At 53.0% G+C, this 17,607-nt stretch overlaps 2 protein-coding genes across 2 annotated transcripts in view; one reads left to right on the top strand and one right to left on the bottom strand.

The window, feature by feature from the left end:
• HOXD13 (homeobox D13) lies at positions 1 to 3,072 on the bottom strand. Its single transcript, XM_086718941.1, has 2 exons — positions 2,263 to 3,072; positions 1 to 1,464 (listed from the first exon to the last, which is right to left on the bottom strand). The coding sequence occupies exons 1-2, from the start codon at positions 3,035 to 3,037 to the stop codon at positions 1,214 to 1,216; spliced, it is 1,026 nt and encodes a 341-aa protein (XP_086575067.1). The 5' UTR covers positions 3,038 to 3,072; the 3' UTR covers positions 1 to 1,213.
• A 6,865-nt stretch (positions 3,073 to 9,937) lies between these two features.
• EVX2 (even-skipped homeobox 2) overlaps positions 9,938 to 17,607 on the top strand; it is an 8,443-nt gene continuing 773 nt past the window's right edge. Inside the window, exons 1-4 of the mRNA XM_086718938.1 lie at positions 9,938 to 10,633; positions 11,600 to 12,465; positions 13,398 to 13,693; positions 15,024 to 17,607. The exon at positions 15,024 to 17,607 is cut by the window's right edge and continues 773 nt beyond it. Of these exons, the coding sequence (XP_086575064.1) occupies positions 12,039 to 12,465; positions 13,398 to 13,693; positions 15,024 to 15,746 (1,446 nt within the window). The 5' untranslated portion in view covers positions 9,938 to 10,633; positions 11,600 to 12,038 and the 3' untranslated portion in view covers positions 15,747 to 17,607. The remainder of the gene's footprint in view (positions 10,634 to 11,599; positions 12,466 to 13,397; positions 13,694 to 15,023) is intronic.

Below are 17,607 nucleotides of genomic sequence, written 5' to 3'. Positions count from 1 at the left end.
AACAAGAGAGTTCTGTTTATTTGCATCTCCCTAGCAATAAAAAAAAAAATCATTTTTAAATGCCTGAAGCACTGCACACATATCCCAGCTCACAGACATTTCATCTACAAAAATATCTCTTGGTTGTATAAATATGCAGCACTTTAAAAAGTAGTTACTTATCATCACATCATTTTTTTTTTCCACCTTGAACTTTAGAGCTCCACATTTTCATATTCGTTAGATGTTTTAAAATTCCAAGAGGGGCTCAATACATTTGTTCAGACAGTCAAGTTCTTCATTGGGTTCTGGACAAAAGTTCCCACCCTTGGCCACATTGATTCATTCTCTTTCAGGGGACTGAGGAGATCACTTCAGTTCTAGTCCCACAGACCCAGGGTCAAGGAGAAGGTGTGCATTTATACCATCCATGGATTACTCTCACATTTGCAGCCACTTAAATATCTGCATTCAGAGCTGGGGAAATGAAGGCATCCATGAAGACAAATTATTTTCAAATTAAAGATTATAAAAGCACAAATCGACGACATATACTAAACACATAGAAGTACAACAGCAAATGAAAGATCCGAAGTAGGGAAGATTGTCTTCATTTCAATATCGATACAAACCCTATTTAATAAGGTAGCTGCTTTTAAAGCCATCAGAGTACCTCCAGCCGCCTGTTTTTAGACTTTCCCAGTGACCTTAGAGCGCTGCCTGCCCAGAGCTGTTTCCACTTGCCTCAGGGTGACTGCTGAGAGCTAATGATTAAATTGCCCAATCACAGGATATGAATGACTGCAAATCGTTCTGCCCTAATAGATTATGAAGATAATCAGTGCTGGAAACAGGCATTTGAAGTAATTTAAGAGAATAAAACCCTAAAATCATAATGGCACTTCTGAAATTCTTTGGGGGGGGGTATTATTCAAAAGTACTTCAAGTCCTTTATACTGGCCTGGAGGGAGAAACAGAACATTAAAAACATCATAAAAAATAAACCTAGACAAGAACAAAATCAATAATAAGCAAGTAAGAAACAGAACTACAAAGTCAGGTTGGGGTAGCAAAAGGTTTTAGAGCCTGATAGGGGAAGAGAGAAAAACAATTCACAAAATTTGCCATGATTGGCAGGGAGGTGGGAGGAATTAAATACATATTCAAGTCTTTCCGAAGGTCTTTTGGAGACAACTGAAAGCATTTAAATTCTCTTTGACCAATCTGGTCCACATCAGGAGACAGTGTCTTTGAGCTTGGAGACGATTTTCTTGTCTTTCACTCTTCGGTTCTGAAACCAAATGGTCACTTGTCTCTCGGATAGGTTCGTGGCGGCTGAGATCCGCCGCCGCTTGTCCTTGTTAATGAACTTGTTAATGGCATACTCGTTCTCCAGTTCTTTGAGCTGCAGTTTGGTGTAGGGCACCCTCTTCTTCCTCCCCCGACGGTAGACACACATGTCTGGCTGATTTAGAGCCACATCCCCTGGTATTTAAAAAAAAAAAAAAAAAAAAAAAGCACGAAAAAAATTAGACCAGGGTTTCTGGGGGCACCACTGGGGACTGTGTGTGTACATTCGGAAGGGGTATGGAGAATAAAGAAAACCAGGCTGTTTGCATTTTATTATTGTTTACACAGACATATTATTTACACATTATTAAAGAAAGATTATTTACACTTCAAAGTGAAGGCCATTTGATGCTGATGGATCATCATGGTTTCTCAAACCAGCATCTTAACAAGCCTTCAATTTTATGGCATGGTTATTGTGGACAGTTACAAGGACAGTTTCTGCAAATGCCTGTGGCATACATACAAACAGTCTTTTAAAAATCCAGTTTGTTGTTGTTGTTCAAGCTTTGATTTCTTGTGTTCCTGTGTTTGGAGGTTGTGAGCTCTTAGAAGCTTAGTGGTCACCCTGGGGCAGACGTGTGCTTCAAAAGTGGGGCCCAACACTGACACTTCTTTGGGGAGGAGGGGCCAAGGCCTGGGCAAAGGGCACGCAAAGACCTTCAACTGTGGGAGAAAAACAGGCTTGTACCCGCACGCAGAAGAAAAGGGTTGTGAGAAAGACAGTTGAAATCAAAGGAGAAATGTACAGATTTCAGGCAAACTGGACGAACTGTTCCATAGGTTAACCCTGGCCGGCCAGGAGGACTAGCGCAGCTCCCAAGTAGGGGCATACACTACTAGCGCTTTCTTTTCGTTCTCGCGCTCTCTCTCTCCCTCTTCCCTCCCCTCCCTCCCTCCCTCCCGGCCACCCCTTTCCCCCGTCGCCCCTACCTGGAAAGGAGGATTTCCAAAAATGGGAGCCCTGTGTCTGGTCCTTGGCACAGTACACCTGGCTGTTCCACCCGTTGGCCAGCGTCCAGGACTGGTAGCCCTCCATGGAGATGTACGCCTCGTGCCGAGGCTCCCCGGAACCGAAGGTGGACACCATGTCGATGTAGCCAGGCACGTGCTGGTAGGGACTCGTGTAGCCCTGGTAGAAGGACACCTCCTTGGCTCTTGCGGGCACCTCGTTGGCCGGTACGCTGCTGCTTGCCAGGCCCGACACGTCCATGTACTTCTCCACCGGGAAGCCTCCCAGCGAGGCGTGCGGCGACGACTTGAGAGCGTTTTGCTGTAAGCCCACGCCGTGCGACATGCGGCAACTGTAGTAGCCGTTGCCGAAGTGGTAGCCGTAGCCCAGAGCTGGGGCGCCCGGAGGCGCTGCAGCGGCCGCGCCGGGCGCGGGACACTCTTTCGCGGAGGGAGCCTCTGGACGCGCTGCGACCACAGCCGAAGATGACGACGACGAGGCGGAGCCCGCACGCTCCGAGGTCCCCGGGTATGCGAAGCCCGAGGCCGCCGCCGCCGCCGCCGCCGCCGCCGCCGCTGCCGCCGCCGCACGCCCGGAGTGTGTCCCGGCGAACACTGGCGCCGAGAGGAAGCCGCGACACTGGCCGGGGGCCGCCGCCGCCGCCACGGAGGAGGAGGAGGAGGAGGCTGGGGCCGCCCCGGCGGCCCCGCCGTCCGCCCGCAGCCCGTCCATGTCCCAGCTCCCGGCGCGGCTCATGGCCCGGCCCGGCCCGGCCCTGGCCCCGGCCCCGGCCCCGCGCAAGACACCATGGCGCGGCGCGCTTCCTCCCCTTTCTCTCTCGTTCTCTGGCTCCCGCCCTCTTCCTCTCGCCCTCTCTCCCTCTGCGAGCCTCCCGCCTCCCGCCCGCCCGCCCTTCAACAGGTTAGCTCATCGCGGGACGTTTATAAAAACGAAGTTCAGGTTGGGAGGGGGCCTGGGCCGGTCGGGGGGCCTCCTCCCTCCCCGAGGGCTCCGGCTCGGGGCCGCGCCATTGGCTGCGCGGGGCCACGTGGGGGTGGGGGCGCGGGAGAGTCTGGCTCCGGGCCCGGGCCCCGCTGGACCCACCCACCCCGGCCCCTACCCCTTCCCAGCCCCTAGCGCAGCCCACCGCCCCTTCCCGCCCTCCTTTGGACCCTGGCGTTTGCGCCGAAGCCAACCCCCACGAGCTGATTGCGCGACCGCCCATCCTAGGCCCTGTCTGCGACTGAGAAGGGCGCCGAGGCCTGCCGCTTGTTTCGGCCACGGCTGTTTTTGCCACCTCTCCTCGGATCCCCGAGCCGTACAACTAAACGAAGGCGAAGGACAGAGATGGTCAGAATGATGTGAAAACAGTCTGATTTTTGACCCTGTTGCTTGATCCCTTGGATTAGCTGACCTAGACCCCAAACCCGAGGGAGCTAATTTTCCCTACGTTAAGCATTGCTACCGGGCAAAGGCATTTCACGCATGTTCTCATAAAGGATCCTCCGAATTAAGACCAATTGGAGCAGACCCTCCCTACACACACACACACACACACACACACACACACACACACACACACCGTCCACCAGGAAAATGCCCACGAAGTGCCCTTGGTGCCAGGACAGAGACTTACAAGTAAGTCAAGCGGACGAAAAGACGCGGCCTTGACGCGGCGAACGTGACGATCTGCCCCAGGGAGAAAAGGACGGATGCCTGGTCCACACTATTCGCCTCTACACTCAGGCCTGCCGGGAGTCGCCTCCCGAACTGGGCTCCCCGGCCCTTGCTCAGATTCCCTTGGCCAGCAGCAAGACCCTGTGGAAAGCTCTTGGAGAAAGCCACTCTGCTGCCCGCCACGAAACTTCTGCGCCTCCCCTGCAGCCCAACTGCCTCTTGCATTTTGCAGCCACCACCCGCCCCCGCCCATTACTCACACCAATTAATTGAAAACTTCACTTTCCCAGGGACCTTTGTTTCGCTTTCTTTTCCAAGCTGCCAACTGCAGAGAACTGAGAGGGGCAAATTAGGAAGGTAGTTTTTTTTCCCCCGCGAGCAAAGTTGGGGCTCCCGATAGGAGCAGCCAGAGCAACTGGGTCTGGTCTCCCGGGATAAAGTGGGCTCCTGTGACAAGCATCACAGCCCTGACCGGATTCATCCCTTCGTGCCATTTCTCAGACACAGAGCCCCAGCACCGCCCCCCCTCCATCTTAGCCATTAATGGGGAGCTGGTATGTGTCCGGCTGTGGACTTAAGGCTACACCTTAGGAGCAACGTTTCATTTGAGGAGTTGAAGGTGCTGGGTGGGGTTCAGGAGCCCTCGGAGTGAGCCCATTTGGTTCTGTAGCATCAACTCCCCAGGTCAGCCCATCTCCAAGAAAATTGTTCCCCTGAGCCTTGATTGGTGAAGCCAGCTTGTCACCCAGCCCTGCCATTCCTGGACCCAAGACATGACTGGATGGGGCAAGTAAAAACGCCAAAGAGGCCCTCCTGGGCCTGGCCTGGCATTGCAGGGTGGGCTGCTGGTGTTGGGAGTGTTGACACGCAAAACGCAGTAACCATAAAAGGCTCAAATAAAGGGGAAAGTTATGAGAGGGGCGCTGGAAAGGAAAAGCAGGGGAATTTGACCTTTTTGAAGTCCTAGATGTGTTCACGATCAAATTTGAGTCAGAGGGGGCTGAGCCTTTTTAGAAAGTCATAGGGAATAGAAGTTTGCTGGTGAGAGCAATTTTGGTTACTCGAAACAAGGAGGCAAAAGTTAGTAACGGAGGCTGAATTGGCGTTTTTAAAACACCAGCGGGGCCAGGTGACAGAGTTGCGGACTTTTTGAAAGAGTTTGGCTGGGTCGTCTTTACCCAACAATTTTGGTACCAAACCAGTCATGGAATGCTGCCCTGAAACACTTATTTTTCCTTTGTCTTCCTTGCTTTTTCTCGGAGAGAGAAAATACAGGCATCTTTAAAAGTTTTTTTTTCCCCTGTGACCTCAAAAAGCAAAGTTGTTGAAATAATTTCTAAGACATAACAGGCACCAATGAACTTTCAGTCTTTTAAAACTAAATATCCCTGTGATTTTGCACACCGGGACCTCAATGCCATATTCTATCTGATACACTTTATTAGCCGATTATACGCCAAAAAAATGAAGAAAATGAAATTAAGCTAGGAAGGAAGAATTTGTCAAGTTTTGCTGATTTGAGACAGCCCTTCAATTTTGGTTTGATTTTCCATGCAGCAAATTAAATTGTGCAGGACTGGGAGTAAAGTCCCAATTCATGCTCTTTTTGAAAGACATTAATGCTCTAATTGAAAGAGGCTTCTCAATGATGGCCCTGCCTCCAATTGCCCTGGGGGACTTTCACAGGATTTGGGGTTTCTCTGCCCATCCTAGCAGATGTTCAGGGATGACGGAGGTTTTGAACAACAAGGAGCTTTGGCTCTTGCTACCCTGCCGCTGAACCTGTTTCCAGTACAGCCTTCGAAGTCGCGGCACTGGGGGAGCCAGTTCCCCTTAGGAAAGAGGTTCAGACTGGACCCTACTGGGATTCCCCTTAGGAAAGAGGTTCAGACTGGACCCAGGACCCCAGGGCAGCTGCTACTATTGGATCATAGGGCTGTGGTTGAGTACCAAGCAAAGTCAGGGCTGCTGTGTTTATGAACTAATAAGACACATAGGTTACAAGCCAGGGGTAGTAGGTAGTGGAGGAATTTTGAGGCTGAATTTGTGGAAACATTTCATTTAGCTTGTGTACCCTTGTATCCGAGTTGATCTTAGGTTTAAACCTAATGGGAATAATTTTCTTTACTGGCCAGGAGCACAGACTGAACCCTGTGTATGTGTGGAGGTGCATCATGTTGGGGCTTTAACAACAGGCATAATCTTTGTTAAATGAAAATCCTTTGCCACCAGACAGAAATGTCTCCAAACACTGATGTGTTACTCAGTGAAACCAGTTTTGTCACATTTCCTGATTTGAGTGAGAAACGCTTCATTGCCCAAGGTCCCACTGAGGGAAGGGAGCAGCAGGGAGAGGGAGAGAGGGAGAGAGAGGTCAGCTCTGCCTTCCTTTCCCATCACTTGCTTTTCTCTCTCCTCTCTTTCCATAGGCACCCTTTTTGGGAATTAATAAAGTTCTGAAAGTTACATCCTCCCTTGTCCTCCTTGTAGACGATCTTTCAAATCATGGCCTTGTCCTGGGTTGGGGAATGGGTGGGTGAAGGCTGCGATTTAGATTTATTGATGAACATAAGTTCCTCTGCTAGCCAAGACAGCAGTGAGCTCAATTAACCACATAATCCTGACCATTAGGGTAGGATAACAATTACCAAGTCCCATCAGAGCGGGGTGCTGGAAATTCCTTTGAAAGTGTTTTCCTTGATGGTCACACCGGGAAAGGCAAGACACCTTCCTAATTAACTCGTAAGAAGCCAACAATTCAGTGTAGAAATAAAGTCTTAATTCCAAAATAAAGTCTTAAATCCAGCGGAACTGTCTGGAGAATGTCCTAACTCTCAACCAAGTCTGTACCCTGCCAACTTTGAAGTGAATTTTCTCTCTGTAGGCAATACCCAGTTTCATTCGGGTTGGATATATAATTTTTTAATTTTAAACAACAAATCTAGGGTAAAGAAAGGGGTTTCTAGCAAAAGCCAGACAGTGGAATCCTCAGTTTGGGCACTTTCTATGTCTGAGATGTATTCCATTTGAATTTGACAATACAATTAGTCTATATTAAATGTAAATTGTCTGCAACAGCGACAACAGAATGCTCTCTAAACCTGAAGCGCTATTTGATGAACCCAGGTCTGCCTCCCACAGGGTAGTGGGCCCTTGTCTGGGATGAAGACAACACCTTCAGCCCTGGCAAAAATTAAACACAGCAAGAGTCTTCCCTCTTAGAGAAACACTAATGTCCTGGAGAAGAGGGCACTGGAGGGTGGGCCCAGAGCTCGAGGATACTGGTGACTTGCTGCTTTTTTCCACAACAAAAGCTGGGACTGCAATCTTCTGCTGTTTTGTCCTGTATCTCAAGGTGTGGGATTGTTCTCGGGATACACTTCTCTAGCAATGTCATTGTTAACTAAAGTCCTGTAAGTGCTCACTCTGTGGGTCTTTGGAGATGAAAGAAAATAAATGTTTCTCTCTCTTTCTCCCCACCGTCTGTGTGTGTGTGTGTGTGTGTGTGTGTGTGTGTGTGTGTGTGTGTGTCTATTACGCAGAGCCCGCGGTCTCTATGAGGAATCCACGTGTGGTCACCAGCAGGGAGAAGGGATGAAGGTTAGGGAAATGCCTAACTACGAAGGTGGGAGGGGGGGAGCGCAGGGAGGGAGGGGGAGGGGCGAGTGGTCAGGCTTAGTTTCCCGGCCGGGCAGCTCGCAGTTCCTCAGGCCTGGCGCTAGATGTCCCTGCAAGTTTTCCTGTCGCGTCCGAGGACGCACAAGCTTCAGGCGGCCAGCCCCAGAGTCCAGGGAGAAAGTACCCTACCTCCACTCCCTGGTCATCCCTGGTAGGGTGCGCAATTGTAGCGGGAAGAGGACAACCAGAAGCAGCCAGAGAGACCTATAAGAGACAACGTGAGAACGACCTGCCGAGGGATGGCAGCAAAAAGTTGCCACTAAGGAGTCTGGCCTGGAGTCGCCGAAGCCGAGGCTCCTTCCCTTATAAACCGAAACCTCCGAGCCTTAAGCCGCGGGGACTGCATTTACTCAAAAGAAAATGTACCAGTGGTTCGAAGCCCAGGCTTTAGCGGTTCTGAGGTCCCACCACACCCAGGCGGTCCCAGTCCCCGAACGAGCTTGCGTCCCGATGCGGGCCCGCGGGTTTTGGGCCCTCTTGGCCGGGAGCCTACCGTGAGGAAGACCGAAGCCAGGCCCGGGCGGACGCGGGGCTCCCGTTACAACTCCGGTTTTACCGGCGCCCTCCCTTCGGGCAGCCTGGACAAATTTTTATTACCTTCAGTCGAAGGCCAAAAGTGTTTACCACTTCACCTCGGAGGACCTGCTGCTGCTCAAGAAACAAATATTTAGTCTGGAAGCCTAACACACAGACAAAAATTAGACCTCTTTCATGTAATTCCTCCTTTCGACCAAAAAGTGCTTTTCAGTCCATTTGGAGAAAGCCCTTCCCAGGCCCTCCTCTCCCCCCCCCCACCCCGCCCCCAATGCACCTTAAAAATTCTTGCCAAACCACGGGGGCATGGGTTGGATTCCTGTCTTGTTTTATTGAGTGAGTCCTGTACCTTGGTAGTAGGTCGGAGGCCTTGATATAGCCCGGACTCTACGTCTAAAAACTAGGAACACTTGAGAGGCCCATTCTCAGTTTCAACCTCTGCAATCTGGAGAGAGGTCCAAGGTTTGGGCATTTCATTAACAAACATCAACAAATGTTAATCTTCTCACTACCCTCTATACACGCTCAATGTTTTTGAGGTGGGCCTGTATTTAAAGAAGAAATATGTAAAATGAAAAAAAAAATCAACCAAAAATGCTGCCCCAAAGCTTTTAAACTTGGATATATAACTTGGATATTATCAGAGAAAAGTTTAAATCAGCAAGTCCTTCAACCTCTCTGTGTGGAAAGTTTCTCATCTCAGTAAAAGGGTAATAGAGTGGATCTGGAGAGTTGCTGTGAGCTTTAGAGGAGATAATATATGTAAAAAGCACGTGTAATTTTAGTGTAAAAGCTATAAATAAATTGCCCAATATTACTATACTAGTAGGTATGGAATCTAAATAAATTAAGGAACATTAAATATTGTAACGGAGTGCTCACTGTCTCCCGTGAAACATTGCTAAACACGGTTTAGGGGAAAATTATGTGTCTTTTACTGTGAATAGTTTCTCTGACATGGTCTCCAGTGTACCTTTTATAATAAACGTGCTAGAATATGAAATATTACTTTTATTTAAAAGGTGCAAAATAGTTTTCAAACCCACTAATGAATGAAGGTGTCGCCTAGAAACGGTGTTTTACCTTTTCAACAGCCTGAGGTCCGGTTTGGCGAAGGCTTTGGGACCGGAGGCGTGAGGTCCCAGAGGAAGGGAAGAAGCCTTGAGCGAAGGAGGAAGGGGTTGCCGTCCGCACCCCAGCCCCCAGCCCCCAGCGGCGGCTTCTGCGATTGAAAGCAGCTCTCAGCTGCCGAAACCGCGAATAAAACAGACGGGGGCGCCAAACGACAGCAATAAAGGCATCTGCGACTTCCGCCCGGGTCGCGCCTCCGCAGATCACACCCCCACCCCCCACCCCCGCCAGGGCCTTGGCCACCCACGGACCCAAGCCTGGACCGAAATGTCCCATTTATTTCCCTAAGCAAGTGGGACTAGGGAGAGGGTACCCTTCCCAGGTTCCTGGGACAGCGACTTCTTTTTGCCAGGAGCACCCTACCAGAGGTGGCAGAACTGGGGGCCTGGACTGTGGAGCAAGGAGGGAGAGGTGGGGGTGTCCACAAGACTAATCTTTGACCGCGTTAATGGCCAGAAAGCCGGCTCGAGGAGGGGTCATAGTGCTCGGAGTTGTGTGGCCTCGAGGATAGGGTGGGAGGCGGACGCTGAGTCAAGTCATGTTCTGGGTTCCCGACGCCCCCTCCGCGGCCCCCCCCACCCCCAACTCTGTAGCCACCGCGTGCCTATCCAGCTTTCCATTTCTCACCTTGGGGGAGAATTCCGTTTATTACCTAAAGAGGTGGAATTGATTTTCTAAGCAAAGCTCGCGTTGTTGAAGTAAGTTGGCGCCGAGGGGAACAGGAGAGAAACTTTTGGCATTGACTATGTGTATAAATGTATATAAATATATTTAACACCTCGTCTCCCCTTACATTCCTGACGCGCCCCCAACGGGTTCAAGGTTAAAAGGAAAGCGCCAACGGAGAGATGGGCAAATAGATTCTGGGTTTGCCCCAACACACCCCAATGTGCTGGGTGTGGCGGCACGGAGGAAGAAGGGGGGCTGGGTTGGGGTCTGAATTGGCGCCGAGGCGAGGATGCAAGACCCGCGCCGGGCGCCCAGATTGCCAGGGTCTCTCGGCCGCTTCGGAAGCTTGCAGGCGACCTCTGTGTCCTGTCCCTATCTTCTCGTTCCCGCCTGTGGCCGCGGATTCTCCTCTTTTGCTGCTGGCTGGCAGACCCGCACGCATTGGGGGTCCGGACAGGGTGGGGCGCAAGCGCAGGAGGAGATGTGCAACGGCCTTGAGTGAAGATTGATCTTCGTTAAAATGGTTGCCACCGGCGTCATTATGACCATCAAAGTTATCGCCAAGAGGCTCAGCCGCCAAGCTCAGGCCGCAAGAAGCAGCAGCAAGGCTGGTCCGCGACTCTCCGCGCCCGGGCTCAGCACCGGGAATACTCAGGGCCACAGGTAAGAGGCCTGGTTGGGGGAGGAGAGGAAGGAGAGAAGAAAGAGCAGTGGAGAAGGGAGGATAGCGGGATGGTAGGGGAAGGAAGCGAAGTCCCTTCTTTCCCCCCTTGACCTAGAAATTCGGCAACTTTGCCACAAATAATTCGATTTGAGGAGGGAGGGGGAAAGTTGGCAACGCAAAAAGTGGATCTGGGGCGGCCCATATGGCGTTGTAAATCGCGACTGTGTTTAAAGTTAGCTGTCGAATTCTACTATGAAATCGTCCAGCCGAGTTCATTTCCCCCAGGGAAAATGCGTAGGCGAGAAGCCTATCCATCAGCAGGGTTATAAAAGTAAAAAACCCAGGACTTCAAGTTCAGTACTCACTCTGCAAACGGTGTTAAAAAATCAGAGAGGACCTAATGATTTCCGTTTGGAGGCGCGGGCCCAACGCACCTCCCCAGCCACGTAGCACTAAAGTGCTTTCAAAACTCTATGATATTTCCTTTCCCTTTCTCTGTCTTTCTCTCAGTCTCTCTCTCTCTCTCTCTCTCAGCTGGGGTGGGAGGAGAACAGCCACGCTGAGGCGAAGCAGTGGGGAGAGAGAAAATTAGGCATCCTATTTGTTAAATAAAATACATATTTGATTCTAAAATTCGAAAGATAAGTAATCCAGACAGGAGCGCAAGGTCTTCTCCTTACGCAACTCTTCTACATCCTCCCTCTTGTCCCCTCCCTTACCCCCTCCCGCTTGTAAATGTTAAAAAAAAAAAAAAAAAAAAACCTTCCCGACGATCTACTCTGGAAAATCAAAGCATTATCTATTATTTAACACGTATCTGTGTCCGAGGAAAAATGAGGAAGGCGCTGCATGATTAGGACCTAAGGGGCAACCCAGCAAACTGAGAGCGTAATGATGCCCCTAAATGAAGGGGGAAATGTGCCGCGGCGCGCTCTATTAATCAGACTGTCAATTTCACCCCCGAGGCCAAACCCCCGGGCGAACAGAACCGGCTCTGAGCGGGCAAAGGACCGGAGCCTTCCTCCTCACTTCTTGTCTCTTCTCGCCTCCTACCTGGATCTATTTGTCTGCTCCGAAGCTGCCTTCATTACCCACTGACAGGAGCGTGTATTTATTTGCTTATAAACCTGTTACAATAAATGATTATTCGAACGGCGTCATTCGTACCTTAATGACGAGCGAGCGCTACTTTTTGATGAATGACATCTCGGGCTCGGAAGGATGTATGGGTCATTTTGACCAGTCATTCCCTCGCTCTGGCATCCCACAATTTTTCCGCCTCCCTCCAAAAGAGATAATAATATTTAGAGGCGCTCGCTGGGGCTGAATGAGAATTAGCCCTAGGCGCAGCCCATCATTAGGACGGGACAGCCGGGCCACTGTGACATTTTTTAGAAAGCTGAGATGATGGAAAGAATAAGAAAAGAGATGATTCTGATGGAGAGGGGGCTGCACAGCCCCACGACCGGCAAGCGGTTCTCCAATTTATCCGATTCGGCTGGCAATGCTGTGCTCGAGGCCCTGGAAAATTCGCAGCACCCGGCTCGCCTCAGCCCGCGCCTGCCGTCCGCCCCCCTGCACGGCGCTCTGGGAGACCTCCCTGCCAAGGGCAAATTCGAAATAGACACTTTGTTCAACCTGCAGCACCCGGGCAGCGAAAGCACCGTCTCCTCCGAAATCTCGTCCGCCGCCGAAGGCCGTAAAAAGCCGGGTCATTATTCAGAGGCGGCCGCCGAGGCGGACATGAGCAGCGACGTGGAGGTGGGCTGCTCGGCGCTGCGCTCCCCTGGCGGCCTTGCTGCCGCGCCGCTCAAGGAAAACAATGGCAAAGGTAACCGCGCCGCCCTTGCCGCGCTCTCTAGTCCTATCCTCCCGGTTCTTCCGCGGCCCCTGCTGGTCCTTCCTACTGCCTTTGCCCCTAACCGACCCTCCGCAGGCAAGCTGCACCCAGCGGGCTCGAGCGGGGGCGGGACGCATGCTGGGAACCTTGCCCTCCTGCTCTGCTCCTTGAGCCTCCCAGCGAGGCGCAGGCCTGGGAGGTTCCAGGCCCGCCCGCCCGCCCGCCCGCCCGCCTTCGCCCGAGTCAGGGAAAATGTTTCTTCGGGCTGGTCTAAAAGCCCATGCGAGCTGGCCGACCTCTAGCCCACCGCCGAGTCGCCCTAAGGGAAGGGTGCCCTGGGTAGCTGCTCTGAACCCCCCTTGCCCCTGATTCCCCAAGGCCGAGTGGAGGGGGCATCCTGAGTAAGTCGGAGGGAGCCTCGCCGGGCGCCTCTGGGAGACCCGCCTGGGTCAGCGGGAGAAAGAGTTGAAAAGTAGAGTCCACCCCCTAATGGTTCGGGTTTGAGCTGCTGCTGTCTTTTGAATTCTAAAAATATTTTTAACCAAACCCAAAAGACCATCAAAGAATGGTTGGAAACCCTACAGAAAGCTGCCCTGCCATCTCCTGACCATGGTAAACCTAGAGTTTACCAAACTACGCCTAGATGTAGGCATTTTCCCTTGGCCACTTTTCCTCCTGAGTTGAAAATTTCTAATTATTAAGAAAAAAAGAAACTTCCTAATTGAGTTCCTATTATTTGGTTAAGAAGGGCTCCCCAAACTTTATTGATTCCATTCACGGCAGCAATTTGTAAGCATGACAGACCCCATCAATTCAGGCAGCTTCTTGCCTTTCTCTCCCGGCTTCCCCCATCCGCGCTCAGCTCCAGCGCGGAGATCTCGGCCCTACAGTGACTCTCGCGCTGTCGGCCGTTTGTTTGCCAGGGTACTCGGAGAGCGGCTCAGCCGCGGGCACCACGACGTCTGCGTCGGGCTCCGGCCTTGGCAGCCTGCATGGAGGCGGCGGCAGCGGCAGCGGCGGCGGCGGCGGCGGCGGCGGCGGGGGCGCGTCGCTGGGCGGCTCCGGCTCTGGCGCGGATCAGGTGCGGCGCTACCGCACGGCGTTCACCCGCGAACAGATCGCGCGCCTGGAGAAAGAGTTCTACAGAGAGAACTATGTGTCGCGGCCCCGCCGGTGTGAGCTGGCCGCTGCGCTCAACCTGCCCGAAACCACCATCAAGGTATCGATTCCAGCACGCGCCTTTTCTAGACTCCCCGGGGGGGGGGGTGTCTGGGTTGGTTTTTGTTTCTCCTTTCTCTTTCCTGGGTGGCCACATTTAGCTGAGGGCCTGAAAATCTGCGGGGTAGAGTCACCAACGGAATTGGTGTATTTGTTTCTCAGCTGCCGCATCCGAAGGGTTGGCCGGCCTGGCTGACCTGGGAAGCCCGGGGAATGGCGGAGCTGATGCCGGAAGCACTGGCCTCTGTTCAATTTTGCCCAGCCGCCTGCCCAGGTGCCCCTAGCCCATGTCCATGGCCCCACTTTCCCCTCGGCGGCAAAGCCGGCTGGTCTTTGTTCCTCTGGCACGAACCCTAGGTGAAACTTTTCATCTGCTCTTGATCTTGGAGATTTATTTTCCACATAAATCGTTACAACATGGAGGAAGGAATACTGTATTTTAAAAATCGATTGGGTTCAGAAAGTAGTTTCCTAAACATTTTTTCTCCTGGGCAGCAGGAAAAAAGCAACCTCCTGGGGAAGGGAGACTACAACGAAATTGTCCTTACTTATATATCTCGAAGTGATTAATTTTATTAACCTGGGAGCGATAGCTGGGAGGTTGGGCGATTTGGCGAACGCTTGGCGGAGGATCTCACACTCTAGAAAAAGCAAAGAGGAAGCTCCAACGGATAAGGGAGGTTGTGGAAGTCTCCCTTTGGTTTGATCGGGCTTTCTTTAATTTAGAGTTGTGACGAGTGATGTCTTCATTAGACTGTCTTGGGAGGGGTATAACAGTCCCTTTCCCAGTTTAAGAGGATGTTGTTCCCGCTACTCACTTGAGGCAAACGATTCCAACAAAAATCATCCCTTCAGTATCAAAATCGTACCCGTGCCCTTGGGGCAGGCCCTTGCAGCTCAGAGGACTCAAGACCTCGAGCGGCGACCTTTTAGAAAAGCTGCCGCGGTAGCCCCTCTTCAACGGTGGCCTAGAATCCCGTGCAAATCCTGGGATTGAGAGACCGGTGCTCAGCAAGGCTGGGCACCAGTGGGTGGCGGGAAGGAGAGGGAAGGTTGCGTTGGGAACCGTAAAACGCAGCGGAGAGTAAGGGAGCAGGAGCCGCAGCAGTCGGACACAGCGCAGATTATTTTTGCTGAGGAAGGTTGCCCACTCCTGTTCCCACTGCCTCCCTCACTGCCAGCTGGGAGAATAGGGGGTCTCCAAACTGGGTCGGGTCGAAGGGGAGTAGGTCAGGCCTTTCGGAGGTCCGAGAAGGGTGCAGAGGCCCAGGGAGGGGGCTGAGGCCTCAGGGCACTCCCTAACTCGGGCCGCGGTGCGGCTCTCCCTTCAGGTGTGGTTCCAGAACCGGCGCATGAAGGACAAGCGGCAGCGCCTGGCTATGTCGTGGCCGCACCCGGCCGACCCCAGCTTCTACACCTACATGATGACGCACGCGGCCGCCACCGGAAGCCTGCCCTACCCCTTCCACTCGCACGTGCCGCTGCACTATTACCCGCACGTGGGTGTCACGGCTGCGGCCGCGGCGGCTGCGGCCTCCGGCGCAGCGGCCGCGGCCTCGTCGCCCTTCGCCACTTCCATCCGCCCGCTGGACACCTTCCGTGCCCTCTCGCACCCCTACTCCCGGCCGGAGCTGCTGTGCAGCTTCCGCCACCCGGGCCTCTACCAGACGCCCGCGGCCGCCGCGGGGCTCAACAGCGCGGCCTCGGCCGCCGCGGCTGCAGCCGCTGCGGCGGCTGCGGCCTCCTCGGCCGCGGCGGCCGGGGCGCCCCCCAGCGGCGGCTCCGCGCCCTGCTCGTGCCTCAGTTGCCACAGCAGTCAATCCGCCGCGGCGGCCGCAGCAGCAGCCGCGGCGGCCCTGGGCTCCCGGGGTGGCGGCGGCGGCGGCGGGGGTGGCGGCGGCGGCGGCGCGGGGGCCGCCGGCGGCTCGGACTTCGGTTGCAGCTCCGCGGCTCCTCGCTCCGAGAGCGGCTTCCTGCCCTACTCAGCCGCCGTGCTTAGCAAGACCGCCGTGAGCCCGCCGGACCAGAGGGACGAGGCACCGCTCACCAGATAACTACGTCGCCGCCGCCAGGGGGCCGTGCCCGGGGGTCCCCTGAGCGCCCCCGCGCCCTCCGCGCGCTTACGTGCCCTCTGCGCGCTGCCCGCTGCCAAAGCTGCCGCCAGGGGGCGCCCCGGCGCGGGAGGCCGAAGGGAACTTGCCCCGACCGAATTGGGGGAAAGAGCCGCGCAAAAAACCCGGCGGTGTGCCCTCAAATGATTTCTATTTTTGTATTGGCTACCCAGCAGCATCTTTTCCTCTAAGTGTTTCCCACCGCCCATGCCCCGTTTCCCGCCTCTGTCCGGAGCTCTTGGTCTTCCCGAAGACAATCCCCTCGCCCTCAAACTGGTCCTCAGAGGTCTGGGGTCCTGGCTGTAAGCCCTCCTGAACCACGTGGCCAGAAGCAACGGAGAGCCACAACAAAGAGAGGGGGGAATGCTGTGCGCTAGTGCTTTGTGCGGAAGGGCAAGTCGCCCCCGAGGTTCCTGCGGCTGCTCTTTTTCTTCCATCCTTTCTTTTCTTTACACGAGGGTGAGGGGAGGTGGCAATTTTTCCTCTCAGCCTGAGCTTGTTAGGGGCCCTGTCCGCGGGGAGCGGAGGAAGGGAGGTCTGAGAAGGCCAGGAGGGCGGACGGAGAGCGCGGGCGGCTGCGGGTGTTCGTGAGATGGTTTACCGCGTGCGGGAGCAAGGCCGGCGGGGGCCCTGGCGGTCTTTCCTGCCCGGGGAAGGGCAAAGCCGAGGCCGGAAGGAGTGGTGGTCTCGCTTCCCCTCTCGGCCCTCCGCTGTTCTCTCTTTTGATCTTTTGGTGTGGGATGCAGGCGTCTTGCATATTTTAAGCAAAAAGCAATGGCTAATAAGGGTGCCACAGCCTGGCCAGAAAAGGAAAGAGAAACGAAAGAATGGGGAGGGGTAAGATTGACAGATCGTTGTAATGTTTGAAGAAGCGTTTCCAGCTCAGTTTTCCAACTACCGGGTTCCACTCGATCTGGGAAATACTTGAATCTCTAGATATATATTATCCTGAAGCATTTCCTTAGACACTTTTCTAAGTTCGAACTCGATTCCCCTCACTCCTTCCCCTCCTCGTTTTCCTTTTGCTCGGGCAAAATGGTTCTTGGCATCTTTCTCACGCATGTCTATTGCGCTTTCGCCTCTGCAAAGCCACGGATGGGTTGCTGAGACCCATTCTGCCAACCCCGGCTACTGGAGGGGTTTCCTTGAACTTGAAGAAAGGCACATCAAAACCCACCAGTGTTAACTGCCACGTCAATTTTGATGCTAATAATGTGCAGATTATGACGAAAATTGCCAATCATGCTCTCTGATGGACCTCCTTTGAATGTGGAATTGGAGAAAAGTTCCCCGCACGGAGACCTGCTGTCAAGTACTAACAACCCGCTAAGGGAAGTCATTAGGAGAGACGGATAAGAGACTCGGTACATAAAACATTGTTCTTGGTGCATAGAATGTATGTTACTTAATGTTATCTCTGTTACCTGAAGTGATTTCGCAGAAGAAAGCCACGTTCTTATCATCTCAATTGCCAATTTTCATTTTGGTAACTCGGACGCCCTGGGTAGACTTTTCTCTGTTAAGTTGATATTCCACCAATGTGAACAGCCTCATTAAATCAAGCCCAGATATTTCCATAATGCTCCCCGCAGAGCCACTTCGCTCCTCACATAATGAGATTTTCTGAAGAGTTGAAGCCCTAAAATAACTTGCTAGTGCATGTTTAGACCCAATGAAGTGGGTATGTGTGTGTATTAAAATGTAGGTGTGCTACCTACATATCCTTGTGTATATATGTATGTATATATGTATATGTATGTATATACATATATATCCATTCTCTTAAGCACATACATATGTAAGA

This window comes from Puma concolor, chromosome C1, assembly GCF_028749965.1.
Source record: "Puma concolor isolate L17-30 chromosome C1, mPumCon1.1.hap2, whole genome shotgun sequence".
NCBI lineage: Eukaryota > Metazoa > Chordata > Mammalia > Carnivora > Felidae > Puma > Puma concolor.
The sequence above is the reverse complement of the archived record's forward strand: the minus strand, read 5'-3'. Positions and strand labels throughout refer to the sequence as shown.

Coding starts and splice junctions, on each gene's coding strand:
- HOXD13 (XM_086718941.1), bottom strand. CDS start 3,037: ATGAGCCGCGCCGGGAGCTGGGACATGGACGGGCTGCGGGCGGACGGC. Junction 1,465..2,262: donor TTGGAAATCCTCCTTTCCAG/GTAGGGGCGACG, acceptor TTTAAATACCAG/GGGATGTGGCTCTAAATCAG.